The sequence below is a fragment of the Hyaena hyaena genome, unplaced genomic scaffold (genome assembly GCF_003009895.1).
Source record: "Hyaena hyaena isolate Hyena2069 unplaced genomic scaffold, ASM300989v1 scaffold_1462, whole genome shotgun sequence".
Classification (NCBI taxonomy): Eukaryota; Metazoa; Chordata; class Mammalia; order Carnivora; family Hyaenidae; genus Hyaena; species Hyaena hyaena.
Window position 1 is genome coordinate 246,035 of NW_024082096.1, and position 15,284 is coordinate 261,318.

The 15,284-nt window shown below is 46.6% G+C and overlaps 1 protein-coding gene across 3 annotated transcripts in view; it reads right to left on the minus strand.

Annotated features, from left to right (window-relative positions):
• The window catches only part of CABIN1 (calcineurin binding protein 1), a 153,224-nt gene that overhangs the window by 128,974 nt on the left and 8,966 nt on the right, over window positions 1-15,284 (minus strand). For all 3 annotated transcript variants that reach the window (XM_039223826.1, XM_039223829.1, XM_039223827.1), the window contains exons 2-6: window positions 9,241-9,317; window positions 8,645-8,737; window positions 7,330-7,443; window positions 4,173-4,307; window positions 3,100-3,280 (exon numbers count right to left, since the gene is read on the minus strand). In XM_039223826.1, coding sequence (XP_039079757.1) covers window positions 3,100-3,280; window positions 4,173-4,307; window positions 7,330-7,443; window positions 8,645-8,737; window positions 9,241-9,243 — 526 coding nt within the window. In that variant the 5' untranslated portion in view covers window positions 9,244-9,317. The remainder of the gene's footprint in view (window positions 1-3,099; window positions 3,281-4,172; window positions 4,308-7,329; window positions 7,444-8,644; window positions 8,738-9,240; window positions 9,318-15,284) is intronic.

Genomic DNA, 15,284 nt, shown 5'->3' on the forward strand with positions numbered 1-15,284 from the left:
CACTGGGCTGCTGAGCAGCCGCCCTATAAATGGTCGAGGGTGTGCTCACTCACCAGAGGAAGGCTGCAGGACAGCTGGGGGAGAAGGCACAAAAACAAGCAGGCCATACGGGGTGACCCCATTTGTATACACGAAACCAGTTTCTGTTCCTTCTGCTTATCTGTATTTTCCAACTTTCCCCCTTCTTTTTCTTTTCTTTAAACTCTTCTCACCAAAAATAGCTATTGCTTGCAAGTAAATACGTGTACATCATTCATGTCAATGAGCATCCTCAAATCAATGATCTGGAAAGCCTGTGACTTCTCCAGCTCGTCCAGGAATGGAGACAGTAACAGGCAAATCAACCTAGAGAAAAATGGGCTGGTGAGGAATCACGAAGCAGAGCTGTGATGTGAACTAGGAAAGCCTTTAGTATTTGTAAGCGGAAACAGCCTGACAGATGGGACTGCCAAGAGTCCCCAGCAGGCTCAGTGCCAGCAGGCCTCACCTATGAACACACGGGAAATGGCACAGTGCAGCCAAGTACCAGCTCTGCTTTTGCTGGGCACTTGGACCACCACCATGCTATACTCGGCTTCGGGGTCTGAGTGTAGATGGATTGCAAGTCGCTCCTATCAAGAATAACCAGACAAAGAAGGGGCCAGGACTAAGGAGGAAGGAAAGGTAGAGCCGAAGCAGAGATGTGGACATGGGAGCTCTGAAAGAGAGAGAAGGAAGTGGTATCCTCCTAGAGTGCCAGGGGAGAAGCAGAGCCTGGTCACAGAGCTCCACAGGTACCACACTGCTGCCCACAAGGCATACAAAAGCTGTGCGATCTGTGAGCATGGAGGGCCCGGGTAGTCCCAGCACAGCCAAGCAAGCAGTGGACTGAACAGCTGCACAGATTGCCCACAGGTCCCTGCCCCACACAACCAAGAACACAGTCTCTCTGGGACCACAGTGGGACACAAGAGTGGCCACAGATGCCACAGATGTCCAGAGAGAAGACCAAGGAGGCCCTGAGCATTTGATGATGCTGGCTCTCGGCAGGCATTTTGGCTGCAGTAAAGCTCAGCACACTAGCTGTACTACACCAACATTCCCACAGAGGGAAGGCCTAAGAAGTCCCAAGGGAAAAAGAGGTGGTCAGCAGGCATCAACCCCAAGCACCCGGCCTCCTCATCTCTAGTGGGTCAAGTGCCTCTGGGAGTCGATTTAACATGCTGCTTTTACTTTGGGGTTTAAATGAGCATCAGGTCAATCAGGGCAGGGCTCTCCTAGACAGAGCAGCCATTTAGTCCCCCAGGCCTGTTTTCCCCCAGGGACGTTAAGTTTGCCAAGCACAACTTCTCTTACCATGGGAGAAGGGTGCAAAGAACTAAACCAGGTGGCCAGGGAAAGGAAGGCAGGACACAAGGCTGTCCACCTCAAGGTGGCCCCCAAGCTGCCAGAAAAGCTTCCAAGAGAAGCCTAAACACGCCTGGAAGAAGAAGCTGTGAGGGTCCAAAGGGTGCCCCACAAGGACTATCACATTCTGCTGGGGGCGGGGGGGGAGGAGTGGTGAAAACTGCAGCAACAGAACAAGGGCTATGTCCTTCAGCGCATGCACACAAGAACATTCACAGCAGCGATATGCAAACACCCAACTCTGGAAAGGACCCAATGGCAAGCACAGAGTGGCCAAATTGTGTACACACATAACAGATGGTCTAGCGACTGCCTAGGGGTGCTCGTGGACAGGAAGACCATGGCCAAAGGAACCTGGCTGAGAAGAGTACACACCACCACCTGATGCCACACGGAGGAGACTCGACGACAAGCAGAGTTCATCTCTGGTGAGTGACAACACAGAGAGATCAAGATCACCTCTGGGTGGTAATGACTGGAATGGGACCCAAAGCAGCCTGCCTTCTGGGGCTCTAGAAACAATCTGCAATCTTGATTTGTCTTATGTATACACACTGTGAACTATGTGTGTGGATGTGTGTGTGTGTGTCTTACCTCAATGAAAGAGCTTTAAAAAGTGGTTGTGAAGAACCAGAGGTAGGCAATGGTGAGCAGAGCCTAGTCCTTCTCAAAATACTCTATGCTATTTGTCTTAAAAAAAGGAAGGGAAAGGGGCACCTGGGTGGCTCAGTTGGTTAAACATCCAGCTTCAGTTCAGGCCATGATCTAATGGTTCGTGGTTTCGAGCCCTGCATCAGGTTCTGTGCTGACAGCTCAGAGCCTGGAGCCTGCTTCAGATTCTGTGTCTCCCCCTCTCTCTGCCCCTCCCCAGCTCACACTCTGTCTCACTCTAAAATAAATAGACATTAAAAAAGGAGAGGCAGGGAGGAAAAGGCCTCTGCCAGTCAGTCTTCCAGACTTAAACCTTCAGAATGATAGCAAGTGCTCATTGGCATGTCTGTCCTAAAAAGAAGGATGGCTTAGCCAGGTACAGAGCACCTTCACACACCAGACCAGCCTGCAGCACACACAGTCAGCTCATAAGCCCTGGGCTCCCACTGCACCCAGCCCTGCTCTGAGCACTCCTGGAGAGTCTCCTTCTGCTCTGGCCTCAGAGGACACACAGAGGAGGCTAACTTCCAGAACACCTAATCAGTGCCTGCCTCAGGACCAGCCCATGCAAGGGACAGAGGTGTTCTCTGCAGAGCAGATGGCAAGGCTCGAGCCAAGAAGCTTAAGCAACTGGAGGACAGACTGGGGCTCCATCTGGCAGAGACCTTTCCAGTAGCCCTGCTGCTCTGCAAAGAAAGAGACTGCCTCCAGGGGTAGTGAGGTCCCCATCACCAGGAGTCGAGTTGCAGCTGCTAGGCCTTTGGTCAGCAAGTTATAGAAAGAGGTTCTGGCACAGGATGGGACAATGCAGGGATGAAATGAGATACCCAAAGGAAAAAACACTCAGAGAACATGCTACCTACTACTATAATGCTCTCAATAAATCTTATCTGAGTAAGAAAGACACATGCAAAAACCGGAATGCAAAGTCATCTCCCTTTCCTGATAGTCAGGCAGAAAGCTCTTCAGTGTTAACCTGGCCTCCAACTTACCCAAGCCGCCCTCCCTCCTCTGTCCCCAAAACACAAGGGCATGGGAGAAAGCCATCAAAGCCTGACTCACTTGTGTAATCACTGAGGGTGTACAGGACAGTGATGAGGTTGTCCAAGCAGGGCCAGTGGTCAGGATTGCACCGCAGTCCTTCCTCAAAAGCATGGCGAGCCAGGGGGACCCGGATGAGCCTCAGGGCCACGTGTCCAATTTTATACCAGAGGTTGACATCTGTGGAGTCCAGCATGACTGCCTAGAAGCAGCACAAAAAAAGGGCACACACGTTCAGTCAGCTCTCTTGCTGAACAGGTGCCCAGGGGATGGGAGGGACATAGCACTAGCCCAATCACGCCAACTACCCAGAAAAAATGGCAAATACAAGTTACATGAACCAGTTTATCAAATTTAGAACATTTTCTTGACATACTTTGTCTCTCTGAACATCTGTATTCTTTACATATCTGATAGATAAAAGAAGTGAGAGTACCATTAAAACAGGAGATTTGTGGAGTATTTCTGTAAAATTTAAAATTTTTAATTTAATTTTAATTTGTGGGATTCTAGAAAGATTATAGGCTACAGAGACAGACCTCAGTTCACATCCCTGTTTCCACACTGACCAGAAGAGTGATCCGAGCCTCAGTCCCCTCATCACTAAAATGAAGATAAAGACACCTTCCTGCAAGATGGTACAGGGTTAATGCATGCTTGGAAAGCAGTTTGCATGGTGCAGGACACATCAGAGGTGCCCACAGAGATAGTGACGGTAACACAGAAATCATGGCGATACTGTTCTGAGCAGAAGCAGGGTAGCAGAGGGCAGGCTGTGTTCTCAGAACCTGTGTATGTACCAATTCATTTCATTTTTTTCATAACCACCGTCTTTCTTACTATGCCCACCATGCTGGTGTGGACCTGGTAGCCAAGACAGTAAGCAAGCACACACATCCTGAGTGGCAGGGGACGAATGCACATGTGGGCCCCTGCTCTCTCTGAACTCACTGCTGTCACCTGATGAAGGTCTCAGGCACCACAGCTCAGCGATGCGCCACTACAAGTTCTTCTTTTTAGCCAACAAGACCACAACCTCACCCCCTCCACCGAGAGCTTTCAAAACCACTGAGGGAGCATTGCCAAAACCACACCTCCAAGTAGAATTCCATGGCGGTCTCCAGGTCCTCTCGCTGGGCTGCCAGCTGGGCCAGGTTCTTATATGTGGAATATTTCAGCATCAGCCCAGGGTGCTTCAACCCTTCTTTCTCATCACCAGATGAAACTGCCTATGAACAAAAACAGAGGTCAAGAAGGGACACCTAGGCCCTGAAGCCTCAGCAGGCAGTCAGCAAGATACCTGGCTTCCGGGCTGGTCTCTGCCGCAGGCCTTTGGCCCAGTCTAGTGCCACCCTCCACTGGAAAATGAAAGCACTACACTAGATGTTCTTGGGGGGACTCCTCCAGCTCCAAGCAGACGGAGAAGAAAAGTCAGACCATCACAATGCAATTTGCAGATAGTCTGGGCACCAAAAGAGACAGAGGGAACCCTCCCTGTGGCTACGGCCATGCCTGAAAAGTCAAGCCTAGAGCCCACAGCTCCCCCACACCAGGCCTGCAGGGTGGGGACAGGGCAGGAGAAAGCCACCCAGGGGAAGCAGCAGGATCTGGAGGTGCCCAGACAGCCAACTTACACATCCCTCCACATTCCGCAGCAGGAAGACTGCCAGATTAGGAGTCAGGAGGCTAAGCTCCTAACTCTGTAATCATCACATGCCTGTGGGTAAGTTACTTTACCTAAAAAGTTAGTGCCCCAAGGCCTCTGTATTAAGGACAGTAAATCCTACCTAAAGTATCAAAAGTGCAAGTGAGTCAGGAGAACATCAAGATTGTAAACGTGATTTATAAAGAAAGTTATTTCCCTACAGCTTTTATGAAAACTCTTTGAAAATGCTACAACTTGTAAGACATCTCTGATGAGGAAAACTACAGCTCTAACCACGGGACAAGGAGTCAAACATTTTCTAACAGGAAAAACTCAGTGGCACAAAGAAATTCTTTCCAGGGGCGGGTCCATATCTCAGCCTTGTTCTGGGACAGGTCACCCTCACTCATCATTCTTCATGATCAGCACAGATGAGATCTGAGGGCATGCACACTTCAGGACACACGTCTTGACTACCCAAGAAATCTACCCTAGCGCTCTTAAGGAATCACAACAAGACTGAAAGGCTCAAATCAGGCTTCATTCATCCTGTTGTCAAGCTTATGCTGCAGAAAGATGCCCAACAGGCTGACCAAGGCTGGACACCAGGTACCTTCACCCTCCAGGGACAGAACTATTCAAAAGTCCTGTTACAGAGGCCGTGTGAGTCTACCCTGGAGACTAGATAGTAAGTGGTATATCCAGACAGAGCAGAAGCTCTCATCACTAACCTCTACCTAATCAGCTGGACTCAGCACCATTCTCCATCCTCTGTGACACGCAGGCTGATGCCACAGGAGACAAAGGGCTCACCCCAATAAGCCTCTGCCAGCATGTGCGCCAACTAACCTGTCCATTTCTTAGGATTCAGCTGTGTTCCATGACCTGTTTATGCCAAATGCTTGTGCTACTGTAACTACATAATTTAGTTTAATATTAGGTACACCAATGCCAGATAAATGTGAAAACAAACTTTTCTGTACATTTTCTGTACTTTTCGATTGTTAGTGATGACCATCTTTTACTTTTATAAGCCAAGGAGGAGAGAGCTACAGCAGTCCTTTAAGACTGAAATTGACATACACCAAAGTGGACATACCTATGGCCACAAGGCCAATCTGGCCAGCACCCTTCCAACTCGGTGCTATGCTCACCTGCCCACACCCCTGAGGCCCACTCTTCTGTGGTCTGAGAGAAGACCCACTCCTGAAACATATCCCGGCCCTGGCCCACGGCTGAAGTTCAGTAAAGTGGAATAAAGTCATTTTCATCTCTGGGCCCTCACTCACTTCCTACTAATGGGGGAGGTGTGGATCACAATTCCCATGGCCCTAATTCTAAGACACTATAACCAGCACTAAAGAATCTTGACAAGCTATCCAATTAGGAACATGAACAGATACCTTGAGTAAGAGAAAGGATAGACTCCTCATACTGACAATGAGAACTCAGTTAGCATTTTGCCTCATCAGTGGTAGAAACTATCCAGGGGTAGGGGCTTGAGACACAGGTGTGTATCTTCCTAGAAGTCTGGGAGACTGCTCAACTAAAGGACCGTGTTCCAGAAAATGTCCTTGGATGGCATCTGTCTGCTTCCTTACTGTGTGTCTCTGTGTTTGGTGTTTGGCTACTTGAAAACAAAAGCCTTTCCTTCTAATGAAATATAATTCTTCTTAAATCAATTTTAAGTTGAGACTCATTTTCAAACCTCCAGGCAACATCTCCATGACCCAGTCAACTCAAGTTTAACTCACTCACCAGTAGCATGGTCCCAAGGCTGGATCCAGGTCCTGCCCTGCCCGTCCCTCCCTGCCATACCCTGTGTCCTCAGCGTGCCTCTGTGTTGCTCTCCCAGCCCTTTTCTCCAACTATGTTTTTCAAAAGCCCATGGAGCACCTACTTTCTGAGCTTTCTGAGCTCATGGGCTATCGCCCAAACAGCATTTGCCAAAATGTATTGCAACAGGATCATTAAGTATCAGAAAACCATGGGTTCCAATCCTGGCTCTAATATTTCACTAGTTAGATGGCTTTGAGCTATCAACACTTCACTAAGCCTCCATTTCCACAACCGTAAAAGGGAGACAATAGCCCCAGCCAACCTGGCAGAGAAGTCATAAAGAAAATGTAATAAAATATATATATATATATTAAAAAAAAAAAAAAGGGGGGCGCCTGGGTGGCTTAGTCGGTTAAGCGTCCGACTTTCGCTTAGGTCATGATCTCACGGTTCGTGGGTTCAAGCCCCGCGTCGGGCTCTGTGCTGACTGCCAGCTCGGAGCCTGGAGCCTGTTTCAATCTATGACTCCCTCTCTCTCTGACCCTCCCCTGCTCACACTGTCTCTCTCTCTCTCCTAGAAATAAAAAAATAAAAAAATATATATATAAGAAAATGTAATAAAATAGCCAACAAAGAGTTCTTACTATGCACCAAGAACCACTTTATGTGTTTCCCTGAATTCCTTCAACCTTCACAGCAACCTAATGAGGCTGACACTCTACACGTGGTAAAGTTAGGGGGCAGAGAGGGGAAGTAACATGTCCAAGGTTGTCCAGCCAAGTGGGAGAACAGAGGGCAAGCCCGCTGCCTGGCCTGTGGTGCCTCACCTCTCGCAGCAGGCGTGCCTCCAGGAGCTCATGGTAGGCCTTGGCTGACTCCTCAAACCGGTCGTGTTTCTGGAGATCCAGGGCCTTGTGATACAAGGCAAAAGCCTCTGCTTCCTGTGAACCACGATAAGAGATATTCTCAGACAATGTAAAGGTCTGTCATTTTTAAGACAAAAGTGTGAGTACGGGGGACTATAGTCAAGGCCATATTAACTGACAGCTGTAACCTCTGTGGTGGAAACAAGTCTAATACTCCAACCTTCCAGGAGCTCATTACTACAAGAAGAACCCCTCAGGAGCCCCCCAAGGAGACACGAGCAACACAGCTCAACTGAGTCTAAGCAACAGCAAAAAACACACTGGCCCAGGGATACAGGGTGACAGCAACAGCAAGGTTATAAACTCAGCTGGCCCTTTCTGGGTGAAGCTGGGAGAGTGGCTGCACCAGCCATAATAACCCAAAGATTCGTAGAGGATATGGATAGTTTCCATTGTTTCCTCTGCCACTCTGCCCTGGCCTGATCATTGCCCAAAGAGGGCAACAACCTCCTCCAGACAGAGGGGGCACTGGGCAGGCTGAGCCCCACTGACATCCCTTGAGGACCAGGAACAAAAGACTAGTAGACTTTTGAAAGGACTCCAGACTGCCTCGGTTTCTCCTGTGAAAGAGGAGGCACATGTTTATTCCAGGGAAAACTAAGACACAAAGAAGAAGAGAACCATTGCTATACTAAGGCAGAACACTGGTGGAGAGATGGATGGATGGATGGATGGATGGATGGATGGAAGGAAGGAAGGAAGGAAGGAAGGAAGGAAGGAAAGAGGCAGGCTGAAATTGAAGGAATGCAGGCCTCGTAGTAGAGAGGAAAGACCAAGAATCCAGAGAGCTGAAGTGGAACCTAGCCCCACACTGATCTTTAGTGAGACCCCATCAAGGGCCTCTTCACATTGGAAAGTGAAGGCAATGTACCAAGAAACCTCAAAGCACCATCTACCATTAATATGCTACCATCCCTTGGGTGCAACTCCTGAAGCGTGCAAAAGGAATGAGCTGCATGGAAAGCTAGCCCCAGATGGGGAAGTGGGCCCAGGAGCTGGACCAGCCCAAACACTGCTCAGAGAATATAGAATTTCTCTTCAGTGTGACCATCTTTAAGAAAAGCAGGTTTAACATGAGATGGAGAGCTAGCTATCTTTCCAAATGGGATTTTCCTGGGAAATCCCATTAAGTCGCTTGAATCCATTTAAAATGAGGTACTATCTATAGAAATGAAAAGCCAAGTCTACCTGCAGAGGAACACCATTGATTACATACCTGGGCCTCCTTGGTCTGCGTTTTGTGACTTTTAAAACTTCCTTCATGATCATCCTCAATTGTAGAGCTGGCATTTAAGGCTGCAATTCGAATCTAAAAACAGGGATTTGAGAGAAGAAAAAGTTGGTTTTGAGACGTCACTTGTCTCTTTAACAACCTACAATGAATTCAGTTCTGCTCTGGCACATAATCTCTTCTACTTCGAACAGCTATGGCCTTCTCAGGATGTGAGTAATGAACAACAAATGATCATCAAGAACAAAAGTAAGGACCAGAACATGTCTGGGGGACCATAACAATCTATCTAGGGAGCATGTCCTGGGTACTGTTCATAAGGAACAGACTGGGGACACCCTAGCAATGACCAGACACAACGGAAGACTCCAACAAAACATGTTAGCTTTGTACCTTTCTTGCAACTGTGATGAGGCCCTGCAAGCCACTCCAACAGGTCAAACATCCTTACCCTCAACTGAGCCAACAGCTCTCCCAGGAGGAAGGTAACTGTGTGTCACCCAGGAAAATGGCCCTCATCCCCAGGAGTGAAGTGACAAAATAACATGATGCCAGAAAAACAGGCAAGCATCAGCCCTTACCATATTCAGAGAGCTTCAGCACTGCCACCGAGCATCACTTCCCATCACTGGCAGGGGTTGTGCCAGTCCACAATCTCCTAGATAGGAAACAAGAGAGACTGAGAGAAGGCCCAGGAAGCACCAGGAACATCACAGCACGAAGCAGTTCCCAAGTCCAGGGGCCTGCCCAGCTCTAAGCACACAGACTGGTGAGCAACTGCCTCCAGACAGCTGTGTGATGTCACCCAGGTCCCCAGGCCAGACCTTCTCACTAGCCAAACAAGACACCAGGCTTGGGGGACATGGAAGAGTGACACCAACTCCTGCCCCCTGGGCTCACTGCTCAGCAGAGACAACAGACCTATAAACAGTTATCTTTTTCAATAGTTGAATGAAACAAAGAGAAACCCAGACAACATCTAACAGTGGAAAACAATTCACTTGAAGAGAGCAAGGACAGCAATCAGGAACAGACGGCACTGCAGTGAAGGGCAGTGAAACAAAGAGGTGGGAGGCGGGGGGGGGGGGGGGGGGGGGGGGGGGGTAGGGTATGATGGGGAAATGGGGACACATGCGGAGGCCAGAACAGCCCAGAGCACAATCTTAGAGCAGAGATGGTATGAATGATGGAAGGGTGCCAGCCGGGAACCAGGAGCTTTATCTTATCAGCAACAGGGGGAGCCACGGAGAATTTAGGGGAAAACAAAATTTTAGAAATAATAAAGGAAAAAATATTAGAAGCAGTTTAAAGACCAGTTTTAGTAAACCAGTTTGACATCTGCAAAAAAATGACAGGATCAGTGAGGATGTGAGAAATTAGAAGTTCATTACTGAAGTACGTTACTGAAAGGAAGGTAAAGTGGGCAGCCTCTGTGGAAAATGGTCTGGTAGTGGCTCAAAATGTTAAACGTGGAGTTACCATATGACCCAGAAATTTCATTCCTAAGTATCTACCCAAGAGAAATGAAACACATGTCCACACCAAAACTTGTTCATAAATGTTTATAGCAGCATGATTCGTAACAGCTCCAAGGTGGAAACAGCCCAAATGTCTGTCAACTGATGAATGGATAAATAAAATGGATGGATAAATAAAATGTGGTATGTTGATTGTTCTTCAGTCATAAAGTAGACTAAAGTACTGATAGCTGCTACAACATGGATCAACCTTGATGCTAAATGAAAGAAGCCAGTCACAAAAGGCCACATATTGTCTGATTCCATTTATATGCAATGTTTAGAATAGGCAATCTAGAGAAACAGAAAATGGGTAGTGGGCAGCAGGAGAGGGGCAAACGGGGAGTGAGTACTAATAGGTACGGGGTTTCTCAAGGAGCCTGGGTGGCTCAGTCAGTTGAGCATTTACTCTTGGTTTCAGCTCAGGTCATGATCTCATGGCTTTGTGGGTTTGATCCCCGCAATCAGGCTCAGTGCTTACAGGGCAGAGTGTGCTTGAGATTCTGTCTCCCCCTCTCTCTGGCCCTCCCCCACTTGCGCTGTCTCTATCTCTCTCAAAAATAAATGAACTTAAAAAAAAAATTTTTTTAAATAGGTACAGGGTTTCTTTCTAGGGGGATGAAAATGTTCTAAAATTGATTATGTTGATAGTTACACAACTCTGTGAACACACTGAAAACTACTGACTTACACACCTCACATAGGTAAACTACAGGGTATGTGAATTACATGCTGGGTGCCAGGAACCTGGATGGGGCAGTGGTAGTGGACAGAAGGGACACACTCCAGGAAGCAGACTCACAGGACTTGGCACCAGGGAGCCTGGAGGGAACAGAGGGTTTCTGGATAACACCAAGGGTTCTGGCCTGAGGGGCTGGGACAGAGGGCACCCCCAAACAAGCCAGATAAGGCAGAAAGAGGAATCATAAAAAGTCCCATCTGAGAGAGGCTGGCAGAAAGGCAGCCCTGGAAGGGCCTGGCAGTGGGAGCGAGCCCAGGCATACAGACTGAATGCTCACTCCACCTCTAACTTATAAGGACTGCTACTGTTGCCGACAGCACTATACCAATGATTTGTAGTAGGGTTTCCGCACTGGGCTCTGAGTTCTCCAATGATTCTTACAAGAGAGGAAATACAGTCTTTTCACAGACAGGAAGACTCAAACATCCCCTAGGTTAATAGCTATTTTATCTCCTGAATTCTATATTTAGGAAAAAAGAATGTTACTACCACGTCTGGAAACTGCTGTTTCACCATAAGCTATGCCATGATAGACACTGTAACCACCAAACAATATGAAAAAAAAAAAAGATAAGAGACAGTAAAGTAGAAATTATATAATTAAAACTCTGCATCTAGACTATTATTTAAAGGACGCCTGGGTAACTCAGCTGGTTAAGTGACTGACTCTTGATTTCGACTCAAGTCATGATCTCATGGTTCGTGAAATGGAACCCCGTGAGATGGTCTCCCCCTCTCTGCTCCTCCCCCACTTGTGCACTCTCTCTCTCTCAAAATAAAAATAAAACAACAACAACAACAACAAAATATATACCCTATAGAAAACAACATGCTTTCGGGGCACCTAGGTGGCTCAGTCAGTTAAGCGATCTCACAGTTTGTGGGTTCGAGCCCCACATTGGGCTCTGTGCTGACAGCTCAGAGCCTGGAGCCTGCTTCAGATTCTGTATCTCCCTCTCTCTCTCTGACCTTCCCCTGCTCATACTGTCTCTCTCTATCTCTCAGAAATAAATAGAAGATTAAAAAAAATTTTTAATTAAAAAAAAAGAAAACAACATGCTTTGGCAAGAACATGGAAAAATTAGAACCTTTGTGCACTGCTGTGGAAAACAGTACAGCAGTTCCTCAAAAACTTAAACCTAAGGTGACCTTATCCCTCAGCATTTCCACTTCTAGGTATATACCCAAAAGAACTGAAAACAGGGGTAAACAACTATAAATTGGGGTAAGCAGTACAGGGAGGGTGACGCTGATACCTAACCATAGGTCTCCCAACCAACTCCCCACAGGACAAATGCCAGCCCCCAGGGCATGGCAAGTCTTCCCGGATGCCACCTGAATCCTCATGCAGGAAAAAACGAGAGGAGGACCTGGGGATGGCTGAGGGATCAGGTTTCTGTGTGGCAGTGGCGGGACCCATATCCCTAGGTGGGAAAATATCAATACAGTCTCCGTGCTGAAGGAAGAGAGCTTGCCTGTTTCTGGCTCAGCAGCGCTTTGCAGGAAGGCACCTAACAAATACCGGGACTATGCCAGGTGGGCTGGTGCCTTCCTCTGGGGCTTCTGTCCCCCCAGGACCAGGATGGGTGCAGGTCACATTTCACAGCAGACAGGAGACACCTCCTGAGGACAGACCGAATGAAAGACGACCAGCCAAGTTGGAGGGAAAACCATGTGTTCCAAGTCAGGAGAGAGGTTTCTGGCCCCACCTGCTGCCTAAGACCCTGCCCAGCCCTCTGCCCACCTGCCTCTGTGAAGAAAGCCCCTAGCCTCCCCTAGTGCTCCCTGGGCACTACAGTCAGGTCCAGGAAACCCTTGAGGAAGCCATGATGCCAAAGAGTAAACAAAACCTTCAAGCTCCCTAATCCTTTTGAAATTGCTAAAATCCATGCTAAAACTCAAGTCAATTGTCCCCACTGGAAAGGGCTCCTGTGCTAACTTTAACATAATCTAAAAATACAGTACCTTCCACTCCTCTACCTCTATTGTCTATCCCAGACACTTACAAGGCACATGTGCATTTTCTCACTCAAACTTAAAACACCCTCCGGAAAGAGTACTGGGCTTAGGGTCATATTTTTGTCCTCTCTAGCATTGTGACTTTGGGCAGGTCTGCCAGTCCCCTTTTACCTCAGTTTCCTATTCCACAAAATGGGTATGATAATGCATATGTCATAAAGCTGGCAGTCGGGAGGGCTGGACGCAGATACATACTGGAATTGAGGCAAATTTGTAAGTGTTCATACAACATCTCAAGAGGAACCTAAAAAAGTGACCCTCACAAAGGCTCATGCACATTCGTCCTATGAGATCAACACCCCCTCCACCACAGCCCCTCATTACCATCCTTCCTGAGCCCCCTCAGTTCCCAGTAGCAAAACAAAGAATGAGGCAGAATACTGTCCTCAAATACACCTTAAGAGGGCTGTGGGGACTCTGTAACACAGACTGTTTTACTTTACTTCTGCCAAAATAGTACATAGTGGGGCACCTGGGTGGCTCAGTCGGTTAAGCGTCTAACTTCAGCTCAGGTCATGATCTCGTGGTTCGTGGGTTCGAGCCCTGCATTGGGCTCTGTGCTGACAGCTAGCTCGGAGCCCGGAACCTGTCTTTGGATTCTTTGTCTCCCTCTCTCTCTGACCCTCCCCTGCTCACTCTGTCTCTATCTCGCTCTCAAAAAATAAATAAAACATTAAAAAAAAATAGTACATAGTAATTATTATCTTAAAACTGGCCTTGGATTTTTAAATATCAGTACATATGAGAATTTTTACCTAAGACATAAAAATAAAACAGCTTTTCAAAACTGCAAATCGTATACTGATTTAATACAGCAGCAAGAGTGCATTCTTTCTAAATTTCCTCTATACACTCTCACCTCTACACTGGAATTACCCAGTCTCTGGGTCTGTCCCACCCACCAGCCTGTAAGCTCCTGAACGGTCCTGTCTTCTTTATCTTTGTACTCACAGGTGCTCCATTAAGGAAGGAATGGGCAAGCAGATGTGTGGTATCTAGGCAGCTTGTCTGTTTTAGTAGAAGACATATTTAATTTCTCAGTCAAATCTTTCTCAAAGACCAGCATCTGTCATTTGCAGGATGTCCCTTGGAGGGAAAACCAAGCTGCAGAAGCCACATAGAGGAAGAGCTTGCTGATGGCTTTGGTAACACTGTGAACTATGACATTCCTGAGTAAAGAGAAGCATTCCCATCTCAACTCAAATGGGACTTTATCAAGGAGCTTCCCTGACCCCTACCCCTCTGATGCGACCCCTACCACACATGAGTATCACACACTGTGTTCTCCACTAATGATTAAAAAAGAAAACTTTTAGAAAAACAGGAATGAAAGGAAACTTCCTCAATCTGATAAAAAGCATTTACCGAAAAAGCTACAGCTAACATTATACTTAACCATAATACTGAATGATTTGCCCCCTAAGATAAGGAACAAGGCAAGGACATCCATTCTCATCACACCTATTCAACAGTGTACTCGAAATCACAGCCACTACAATAAGGCAAGAAAAAGAAATGAAAACAAAAAGAGATTATTAGAAAGGAAGAAATGAAACTGTCCATATTCACAAATGACATAATTGCCTTCATAGAATATCCAAAAGAATCTATAAAATAAAGCCCTAAAAGCATCACCCCTAGCATTAGCAAAGCCACAGGGTAAAAGTGAATACCTAAAAAGTGACTGTATTTCTACATATTAGCAACAGACAAATGGAGATCAAAATAGAAAAAAAAAAAATGTTACTCACAATAGTTGCAAAAATATAAAATAGGTATAAATCTAAAAAATACATATGGAGCACCTGGGTGGCTCAGTAGGTTAAGCATCTGATTCTGGATTTCAGCTCAAGTCATGATCTCATGGATCTCCCTCTCTCTTTCTCCCTCCCCTGCTTGTTCGCACACATACACATGCATGTGTTCTCTAAGATAAAAAATAAAATAAAATAAAATAAAATACGCCATGAAATTAAAAAATATACATACACCAAATAACATAGCAACCAACTCTAAGAGACAAAAACCACAGGAGATGCAAGGACACATAAATAAAAATGCACTAATAATAAGAAACTGATTCACCACTCTCAGTATAAGACAAACCAAATGGAGAAAAAAATTAGTAAGGAAACAGAAGATCTAAATGACAAAACAATTATAGAACTTAGAGATGTATATATATCACTCTATACTCGGCTAATATAGGCTATACATTCTCCAGTGCTCACATGTTCACGAAACAATTGAGTATATCTGAAGTCACAGAGAAACCATCTTCTATAAAGTACAAACATTTTTAAAACTATCTCTGATCACAATACTAGAATTTACTAACTAGTTTACA